Genomic DNA, 11052 nt, shown 5'->3' on the forward strand with positions numbered 1-11052 from the left:
AGTGGGGTGGCGTTTGATATGGTAGAGTAGGACCATGGTTTTTAAACCTCTCCTCAGGGACCCAGTTCCATGTATTGCAACTATTCCACAGCTAGCACACTTGATTCAACTTGTCAACTAATCACCAAGGCCTCGACTAGGTTAACCAGGTGAGCTGGTTCAGGGCTACAACAGAATGGTGAAACGTCTGAGGAGAGGTTTTATAACCCTTAGAGCAGGGGACGATATGGTACTGATTGGAACAGCAAGGTACAGACATTATGTGAGGTATAGGGAGGTAACCACAAGTTATACGCGTCAGCTGACTAGGGAGGTTTGCTCTAGATAATGTAATATCAACTTGATTTTATTGTTTTGATTTTAATAGTTCTAATTTCAATTGCTTCAGCAAGATGAATAACTTTCTGACTGGTATTAAACGACTTCTGCCTGATAGTGGGCATGTCCCAAATGGCACCCTATTCCAAATATAGTGCACTACTTTTAGCTAGAGCCTATGGGCACTAGTCAAACGTAGTGCACTATATAGGGAATAGGGTGCTATTTGGGACTCATACAATGTATTTTCAGCAGTCAAGTGTCATCATAGGCTATCAATTTTCTTAAACTCACATTTCTATAAAAAGCTTTTACAGAGAAAACTACATGTTAATATACATTTTTTTGATTGAGTATAATTGTTAAATTGTCCTTCCAAACAATGTTTGGAGAACTCTACCTGAATTTGATTAGGATTTTGTTTTGACCAGTTCTTCTAAAGGGGATCAGTTAGTTCTGTACATATGTACAGTTGTGGTCAAAAGTTTTGAGAATGACACAAATACTAATTTTCACAAAGTCTGCTGCCTCAGTTTTGAAGTTGGCAATTTGCATATACTCCAGAATGTCATGAAGAGTGATCAGATGAATTGCAAAGTCCCTCTGTGCCATGAAAATGAACTTAATCCCCCAAAAACATTTCCACTGCATTTCAGCCCTGCCACAAAAGGACCAGCTGCCATCATGTCAGTGATTCTCTCGTTAACACAGGTGAGAGTGTTGACGAGGACAAGGCTGGAGATCACTCTGTCATGTTGATTGAGTTAGAATAACAGACTGGAAGCTTTAAAAGGAGGGTGGTGCTTGAAATCATTGTTCTTCCTCTGTTAACCATGGTTACCTGCAAGGAAACACGTGCCGTCATCATTGCTTTGCACAAAAAGGGCTTCACAGGCAAGGATATTGCTGCTAGTAAGATTGCACCTAAATCAACCATTTATCGGATCATCAAGAACTTCAAGGAGAGAGGTTCAATTGTTGTGAAGAAGGCATCAGGACCGTCTCCTAAAGTTGATTCAGCTGCGGGATCGGGGCACCACCAGTGCAGAGCTTGCTCAGGAATGGCAGCAGGCAGGTTTGAGTGCATCTGCACGCGCAGTGAGGCGAAGACTTTTGGAGGATGGCCTGGTGTCAAGAAGGGCAGCAAAGAAGCCACTTCTCTCCAGGAAAAACATCAGGGACAGACTGATATTCTGCATAAGGTACAGGGATTGGACTGCTGAGGACTGGGGTAAAGTCATTTTCTCTGATGAATCCCCTTTACGATTGTTTGGGGCATCTGGAAAACACCTTGTCTGGAGAAGACAAGGTGAGCGCTACCATCAGTCCTGTGTCATGCCAACAGTAAAGCATCCTGAGACCATTCATGTATGGGGTTGCTTCTCAGCCAAGGGAGTGGGCTCTCTCACAATTTTGCCTAAGAACACAGCCATGAATAAAGAATGGTACCAACACATCCTCAGAGAGCAACTTCTCCCAACCATCCAAGAACAGTTTGGTGACGAACAATGCCTTTTCCAGCATGATGGAGCACCTTGCCATAAGGCAAAAGTGATAACTAAGTGGCTCGGGGAACAAAACATCGACATTTTGGGTCCACGGCCAGGAAACTCCCCAGACCTTAATATCATTGAGAATTTATGGTCGATCCTCAAGAGGCGGGTGGACAAACAAAAACCCACAAATTCTGAAAACTCCAAGCATTGATTATGCAAGAATGGGCTACCATCAGTCAGGATGTGGCCCAGAAGTTAATTGACAGCATGCCAGGGTGGATTGCAGAGCTCTTGAAAAAGAAGGGTCAACACTGCAAATATTGACACTTTGCATACACTTAATGTAATTGTCAATAAAAGCCTTTGACACTTATGGAATGCTTGTAATTATACTTCAGTATACCATAGTAACATCTGACAAAAATATCTAAAAACACTGAAGCAGCAAACTTTGTTAAGACCAATACTTGTGTCATTCTCAAAACTTTTGACCACGACTGTACACTACTAGTGGTGATCATATTTATTTACAAGTCCCGCAGCAGCATCGAAATCTCACTTTAGGAACCACAAAGTGTTCAAAAAGCTTTTAATAGACAAATGGGTTCACTAGTAAGAACCCTGTAAGGGAAAGAAAACACAGGCTAATGGTCTCTTCCTGGTTGAACAGGTTTAGTTTTTCAAACAGAGACCAGAATTTTAGTCACGCTACTTATTAACCAATCACTGTTACTGGTCTGACTTAAAGGCGGAGTCAAGCTGAGCCTTGATTGTCACTGCGGAAGCCATTTTGTAGGAGGGAGAGAGAGAAGGAGCGCAAGAGCTTCACACAGCGACAGGGATATAGATCACTGGACAAGAGATGAACACAGGAGAGACCAGAGAGAGGAGAGAGAGAGGGAGGGACAGGAGTCGGGGATTGTAGGTGTGCATGTGTCTGAGTTACTGCATAATGTGTGTGTGAGACCGTAAAACGCGTGAGTGTGTATGTTTGTGTAACACTGACTGTGTGTGTGTGTGTATGTGAATGTAACAAAACTGACTTCCACCTCATCTGTGTGTGTGAGGACGTATAAGTCATATGAGAGAGTGAGAGCAGGAATAATAAGGTGCAGTAGCGCTCGGCGGCCAGCGGGTGGTGATAGCGCCGTCTACAGGGCAGTGAGACGGCCGGTGAGTGCTGCCTGCAGCTCCGAGGGCAGAAACACCCCCAGCTCTGTGATGATGCCCCCCGTTATCAGCTGGTGGGGGGTCACGTCAAACGCCGGGTTCCACACATCAATACCTTGAGAGGAGGAGAGCGAGAGATCGGGGGGACGGGGAGACGAGAGAGGGGGGGGGGTATAGAGAGGGAGAGAGATGGGGGAAGGGACAGAGAGCAAGATAAATTAGGGGGAGGGGGGTTAGGGAGAGAGGATAAAGAAGGGAAGGTAAAGAATTGTAGAGTGAGGGGGTAAAGGGAGAGGGAGGGAAAAGGAAAGCGAGCAGGAACACCCCAGGGAACAGTGGGTGTATTAAAGAAGAGTAGAATATAATTACTGTGATGTCACAGAGCTCCTCTTCTCCTCTAGTTGTATAATTAGAGAGACGTGTCACAAGTCAATCAGCTCTGGTACATACTCCAGAGAATACACTACACTGTTCCCTCTGTCTGGATCTACCAGGGACTATACTGTTATATCTCTATCACGCTCCCCAGCTCTATTAGTATCTTTATCAATATATGCCTGCCTGCCACTGTCTGTCTCTCTCTGCCACTGTCTGTCTCTCTCTGCCATTGTCTGTCTCTCTCTCTCTCTGCCACTGTCTGTCTCTCTGCCACTGTCTCTCTCTCTCTGCCACTGTCTCTCTCTCTCTCTCTGCCACTGTCTCTCTTTCTCTCTGCCACTGTCTCTCTTTCTCTCTGCCACTGTCTCTCTTTCTCTCTGCCACTGTCTCTCTTTCTCTCTGCCACTGTCTGTCTCTCTCTCTCTCTCTCTCTGCCACTGTCTCTCTGCCACTGTCTCTCTCTCTCTCTCTGCCACTGTCTGTCTCTCTTCCACTGTCTGTCTGTCTGTCTGTCTGTCTGTCTCTCTCTCTGCCACTGTCTGTCTGTCTCTCTGCCACTGTCTGTCTCTCTTCCACTGTCTGTCTGTCTGTCTGTCTGTCTCTCTCTCTGCCACTGTCTGTCTGTCTCTCTCTCTCTCTGCCACTGTCTGTATGTCTCTCTCTCGGCCACTGTCTGTCTGTCTCTGCCACTCTCTCTCTCTCTGCCACTGTCTCTCTCTCTGCCACTGCCTCTCTCTCTCTCTGTCCATCACCACCTAGCTTCTCCACACCTCATTAACTCACTGTCTGGCATCACACAGGCACACGCACCCCCCCACACACACACACTCGTACCCGGGGCAGCAATGGGTACTCCGTTGATGCTGGTGAGTTCCTCGGCGGGGCGCTCCTCGATGACAATGTGCCGGCCGCTCTCCAGACTCAGGTCACATGACGTGCTGGGCGCCGCCACGTAGAACGGGATCCCATGGTGCTTTGCGGCAATGGCCAGCTGGTACGTGCCGATTTTGTTGGCCGTGTCGCCGTTAGCAACCACCCTGTCGGCCCCGACGACCACAGCTGAGAAAGGGGGGGGGAGAGAGAGGGGGAGAGAGAGAGAGGGGGAGAGAGAGAGAGAGAGAGAAAATAACAGTATAGTGATAAGAGATTGATAGAACAGCAAACCAGACCACAGTTATTGGAGGAGGAAGGACAGACAGAAGAGAGGAAGACAGACAGACAGACAGAAGACAGGCAGACAGAAGACAGGCAGACCGAGTCTGTGTATACCTGTGATGCTCTTCTCTCTCATGGTGAGTGCAGCCATGCTGTCTGTGATGAGAGTAGCAGGGAACCCTTCAGCCACAGCCTCATAGGCTGTCAGTCTGGCCCCTTGGTTATAGGGCCTGGTCTCTGTACAATACATACGCTTCAGTCTACCTAGAGTATGGAGGGAACGCACCACACCTGGAGACACACACACACACACTGGTTATAGGGCCTGGTCTCTGTACAATACATACGCTTCAATCTACCCAGAGTATGGAGGGAACGCACCACACCTGGAGACACAAACACACACACTGGTTATAGGGCCTGGTCTCTGTACAATACATACGCTTCAGTCTACCTAGAGTATGGAGACATACACACTCTCTTTCTCTCTCTCTCTCTCTCTCTTACCCAGGGCGGTGCCGTATCCTGCAGTGGCCAGTGAGCCGGTGTTGCAGTGTGTTAGGATGGTGACAGAGTCTCGGGGAACACCAGACAGGATGTGTTGAGCTCCGTAGTTACCGATCTTCTTGTTGTCATTGACATCACGCTCCAGCATCTCCTCGATCCAGCCAATCACACTGCAGGACGAGCGGGATGAGAGGAGAGGGAGTTATTGGATGATGTGTGTGTCTGTCACAAAGCAGTTATCTTTCACTATCATCTTCCCTTTTACCACTGAGTTGTTCTGGGTTTTTCCTCCATGCTCTCTCTCTCTGCCAACTCCATCAGTTCTCTCATTACTCCCCCCCATCCTTCCCTACATCTCTCTCTCCCTACATCCGTACCTCTCTGTGAGTTGTTCTGGGTTTTTCTCCATGCTCTCGTTCTCGGCAAACTCCATCAGCTCTCGGGCAGCCCGGCCCATGTTGACGGCCGTGGGTCTTGCAGAGGTCAGGTGACACAGAGATTCCCTGATGAAGGTCACGGGGTCGTTGCCCCCGGCGCCCGCGCGCAGCTCCACTGCCAGGCTCAGACAACCTACGATGGCAATTGCAGGAGCCCCCCGCACCTGGAGGGAGAGAGGGAAGGATGGAGAGGGAATGGAGGGAGGGAGGGAGGGAGAGGGAACCAGACATAATGTTAGAATTCAGCCTTTGAACATTTCTTGTGATCCTCCAGGTAAACCAGAGGAGGAGGACCTGTGTGTCTACAACTCTCTCATTGGTCTTTATCATACACCAGTCTCCACCTGTCCCTCCTCTACAACTCTCTCATTGGTCTTTATCATACACCAGTCTCCACCTGTCCCTCCTCTACAACTCTCTCATTGGTCTTTATCATACACCAGTCTCCACCTGTCCCTCCTCGTCCTGTTGGGACCCTCACCCTCCTCTACAACTCTCTCCTGTCCAGAAGACGTCGTCTTGCAGTTGCAGGTAGATGGATGACTGAAACTATGCAGTATCACATTTACGTCATTTAGCAGACGCTCTTATCCAGAGGGACTTACTAATTGGTGCAGTCACCTGATGATAGCCAGTGGGATATAACCACTTTACCATTTTGTTTTGTTTTAGTTTATTATTATTTTTATTATTATTATTTTATATATTTTGTGGGTAGAAGGATTAGTTTTATACTATCCCAGGTATTCCTTAAAGAGGTAGGGTTTCAAGTGTCTCCGGAAGGTGGTCAGTGACTCCGCTGTCCTGTATGAGGCGATACCTGACATGACTGTATGAGGCGATACCTGACATGACTGTATGAGGCGATACCTGACATGACTGTATGAGGCGATACCTGACATGACTGTATGAGGCGATACCTGACATGACTGTATGAGGCGATACCTGACATGACTGTATGAGGCGATACCGACATGACTGTATGAGGCGATACACATGACTGTATGAGGCGATACCTGACATGACTGTATGAGGCGATACCTGACATGACTGTATGAGGCGATACCTGACATGACTGTATGAGGCGATACCTGACATGACTGTATGAGGCGATACCTGACATGACTGTATGAGGCGATACCTGACATGACTATATGCAGACACACACAAAGCAGGGCGATAGTCTCTACCTTCTTGCCCTTTGTGCTGTTGTCTGTGCCCAATAATGTTTGTACCATGTCTTGTGCTGCTACCATGTTGTGCTACAGCCATGGCGTGTTTGCTACCATGTTGTTGTCATGTTGGGTTGCTACCTTGCTGTGTTGTCGTCTTAGGTCTCTCTTTATGTAGTGGTCTCTCTTGTTGTGATGTGTGTTTGGTCATATATACACACACACACACACACACACACACACACTACCAGTCAAAAGTTTGGACACACCTACTCATTCAAGGGTTTATTTTTTACTATTTTCATAAAACGATGAAATAACACATATGGAATCATGTAGTAGCCAAAAAAGTGTTAAACAAATCTAAATATTTTTGAGATTCTTCAAATAGCCACCCTTTGCCTTGATGGCAGCTTTGCACACTCTTGGCATTCTCTCAACCAGCTTCACCTGGAATGCTTTTCCAACAGTCTTGAAGGAGTTCCCACATATGCTGAGCACTTGTTGGCTGTTTTCCTTCACTCTGCGGTCCGACTCATCCCAAACCATCTCAATTGGGTTGAGGTCGGGGGATTGTGGAGGCCATCTGATGCAGCACTCCATCACTCTCCTTCTTGGTAAAATAGCCCTTACACAGCCTGGAGGTGTGTTGGGTCATTGTCCTGTTGAAAAACAAATGATAGTCCCACTAAGCCCAAACCAGATGGGATGGCGTATCGCTGCAGAATGCTGTGGTAGCCTTGCTGGTTAAGACCCCACACCATAACACCTCCTCCTCCATGCTTTACGGTGGGAACTACACATGCAGAGATCATCCGTTCACCCACACCGTGTCTCACAAAGACACGGCGGTTGGAACCAAAAATCTCCAATTTGGACTCCAGACCAAAGGACACATTTCCACAGGTCTAAAGTCCATTGCTCGTGTTTCTTGGCACAAGCAGGTCTCTTCTTCTTATTGGTGTCCTTTAGTAGTGGTTTCTTTGCAGCAAATCGACCATGAAGGCCTGATTCACACAGTCCCCTCTGAACAGTTGATGTTGAGATGTGTCTGACTTGAACTCTGTGAAGCATTTATTTGGGCTGCAATTTCTGAGGCTGGTAACTAATGAACTTATCCTCTGCAGCAGAGGTAACTCTGGGTCTTCCATTACTGTGGCGGTCCTCTTGAGAAGCAGCTTCATGAGGTAGTCACCTGGAATGCATTTCAATTAACAGGTGTGCCACGACGCCAGGACAGCGGAGTCACTCAACCACCTTCCGGAGACACTTGAAACCGCACCTCTTTAAGGAATACCTGGGATAGGATAAAGTAATCCTTCTACCCCCCCTTACCCCACCCAAAAAAATAAATATTGTAAGTCGCTCTGGATAAGAGCGTCTGCTAAATGACGTAAATGTAAATGTAAGCAGTTTCATCATAGCGCTTGATGGTTTTTGCGACTGCACTTGAAGAAACTTTCAAAGTTCTTGAAATGTTCCGTATTGACTGACATTCATGTCTTAAAGTAATGATGGACTGTCATTTCTCTTTGCTTATTTGAGCTGTTCTTGCCATAATATGGACTTGGTCTTCTACCAAATAGGGCTATCTTCTGTATACCCCCCCTACCTTGTCACAACACAACTGATTGGCTCAAACATTAAGAAGGAAATAAATTCGACAAATTAAGTTTTAAGAAGGCACACCTGTTAATTGAAATGCATTCCAGGTGACTACCTCATGAAGCTGGTTGAGAGAATGCCAAGAGTGTGCACAGCTGTCATCAATGCAAAGGGCAGCTATTTGAAGAATCTCAAATATATATTTAAACACACAGCAGGACAGTGAGGTGGTGTATGACGTCACCAGTGTGTGTGAGATCAGCGTTAGCTAGGTATCATCCATCCATCCATCCCCAGGGACACAGAGAGACTACTATTACTATCACCATGACATCATCATACTGTTTAAGGGGCATTCTGTCACAGGTCTGAAGTTGGACTGATGCTCAGATGGAGAGTATCTCACAGTGTGTGTGAGTGTGGGAGTAAAGAGGAGAGAGAGAAAGACAGAAAGAGAGAGATAGAGAGGGTGTCTGTATCAATGGAAGGAGGTTTATTATGACGAATATAAAGAAAGAGAAGCAGTCTATTTGACAGATCAACAAAACACCTCTCCCCATCAGAGCCACTCGTGATAAAAGCCGTCGCCAAACAACAAGCGGCAGAACAACGACTGCAGGCGCGAACAAAACCCCGGGAATCGGTCATTAATAATGCATAGACAATCTTTACCGTGAGAGCAAGGGAGCAAGGGGCGTTTTCATGGGTGGGTGCGGATACCGGTCACGGTGGTTTTGTCGGTGTTAACGTTAAATAAATAATAGGATCATTTTGTCGTTTAGGATCACGTTAAATAGCCAAACCGGGCCGGTGGCTGATGAAAACGAACGAGTGTCACACTGTGTGTGTGTGAGCCAGCCCCGACCGTCCACACCCGGGCCGGTATTCCATGCAATACGGCGCTGCAGACGATAGCAATCGGTGGAAATAGCAGGGCCGGTCAAAACACACAGGCCATGGACTTCAACAAATAGCCTATCACAGGCCACAAGACCTTTGCCCATGCACACCGTTCATGCAGCCGTACATACATGCTATGTGACAGAACGGAGAGCAGGGTGCACAGCTCACACAAAAGATCGACCCTGTTTGACACAAAGACACCCGCAGTCAACATAGCTACACGCTATGGTGGAAACACTGCTAACTATGCTAGACCAACACACACACGGGGAGATGACACGGAGTGAGCGTGGAAAGGAAACGTGAGGGGTAGAAGACGGAGAGAGTGATATTTCTTGCCTTCATGGACTTGATCGCTTCATAGCCGTCCTGCACCGTGCGGACCTCGTCGAACACAGTCTCATGCGGTAGGAGCAGCTGGTTAAGAATCTGCAGAGATCCGGCCCGGTAACGGATCGCCTCGAGCGTCATGACCCGCGAACGAGATGGATCGGATGGCACAACACACTACTCCCGGTTGCCGTTTCGAATCGTTGTGGGTTGGTAGAGGATAAAAGTGCTGGAAAATGAATGTTAGCTGGCTGTGGGAAAGAGAGAGGGGGAGCTCAGAAAACCTCCGACTGACACACATACGGAACCACGTGCTTACCCCGGCAGGAAACCGACCCTGCCTTTCGGAGCTCTGTCTACGCCCACCTCTCGCGCGCTCTTTTTCATCGGTGACAGGTCTTCTCTCTGCCCGCCTTTTGTTTGTAGAATTGTAGCGTTCAGATAAATCGTATTAGCATAACAGGAGTTGAGCCGTTGCTCATTCCTCCCCTTCAACAATGGAGCAGGCTGCGGCCTCCTCTCCTGTCGGGGTTTAGGGAGAACTAAGGAACACATACTGAAGCCATTGTCTACACTCTATAGTCCTCTCTCTGCAGCTATAGCCCTACACAGACTAGACTAGCTCTATACTGAGTCTAAGCTATATACAACACTATAGACCTCTGTATAGACTGTACTATAGTCCTCTGCAGCTATAGACTGTACTATAGTCCTCTGCAGCTATAGACTGTACTAGTCCTCTCTGCATAGACTGTACTATAGTCCTCTGCATAGACTGTACTATAGTCCTCTCTGCAGCTATAGACTGTACTAGTCCTCTCTGCATAGACTGTACTATAGTCCTCTGTATAGACTGTACTATAGTCCTCTGCAGCTATAGACTGTACTATAGTCCTCTGCAGCTATAGACTGTACTATAGTCCTCTGCAGCTATAGACTGTACTATAGTCCTCTGCAGCTATAGACTGTACTATAGTCCTCTGCAGCTATAGACTGTACTATAGTCCTCTGCAGCTATAGACTGTACTATAGTCCTCTGCAGCTATAGACTGTACTATAGTCCTCTGCAGCTATAGACTGTACTATAGTCCTCTACAGCTATAGACTGTACTATAGTCCTCTGCAGCTATAGACTGTACTATAGTCCTCTGTATAGACTGTACTATAGTCCTCTGCAGCTATAGACTGTACTATAGTCCTCTGCAGCTATAGACTGTACTATAGTCCTCTGCAGCTATAGACTGTACTATAGTCCTCTGCAGCTATAGACTGTACTATAGTCCTCTGCAGCTATAGACTGTACTATAGTCCTATGTATAGACTGTACTATAGTCCTCTGCAGCTATAGACTGTACTATAGTCCTCTGTATAGACTGTACTATAGTCCTCTGCAGCTATAGACTGTACTATAGTCCTCTACAGCTATAGACTGTACTATAGTCCTCTGCAGCTATAGACTGTACTATAGTCCTCTGTATAGACTGTACTATAGTCCTCTCTGCAGCTATAGACTGTACTATAGTCCTCTGTATAGACTGTACTATAGTCCTCTGCAGCTATATACTGTACTATAGTCCTCTG

The 11052-nt window shown here is 47.0% G+C and overlaps 1 protein-coding gene across 1 annotated transcript; it reads right to left on the minus strand.

Moving 5' to 3' along the window:
* Window positions 1-2386: 2386 nt before the first annotated feature.
* mri1 (methylthioribose-1-phosphate isomerase 1) lies at window positions 2387-9827 on the minus strand. Its single transcript, XM_041841002.2, has 6 exons — window positions 9481-9827; window positions 5402-5625; window positions 5025-5194; window positions 4632-4808; window positions 4197-4421; window positions 2387-3099 (listed from the first exon to the last, which is right to left on the minus strand). Exons 1-6 carry the CDS (start codon window positions 9610-9612, stop codon window positions 2966-2968), a joined length of 1062 nt encoding a protein of 353 aa, XP_041696936.2. The 5' UTR covers window positions 9613-9827; the 3' UTR covers window positions 2387-2965.
* Window positions 9828-11052: the final 1225 nt, after the last annotated feature.

The sequence above is a fragment of the Coregonus clupeaformis genome, chromosome 38 (genome assembly GCF_020615455.1).
Source record: "Coregonus clupeaformis isolate EN_2021a chromosome 38, ASM2061545v1, whole genome shotgun sequence".
Classification (NCBI taxonomy): Eukaryota; Metazoa; Chordata; class Actinopteri; order Salmoniformes; family Salmonidae; genus Coregonus; species Coregonus clupeaformis.

Coding starts and splice junctions, on each gene's coding strand:
- mri1 (XM_041841002.2), bottom strand. CDS start 9,612: ATGACGCTCGAGGCGATCCGTTACCGGGCCGGATCTCTGCAGATTCTT. Junction 4,422..4,631: donor GAGAGAGAAGAGCATCACAG/GTATACACAGAC, acceptor CCCCTTTCTCAG/CTGTGGTCGTCGGGGCCGAC. Junction 3,100..4,196: donor AGTACCCATTGCTGCCCCGG/GTACGAGTGTGT, acceptor CCTCCTCTCAAG/GTATTGATGTGTGGAACCCG.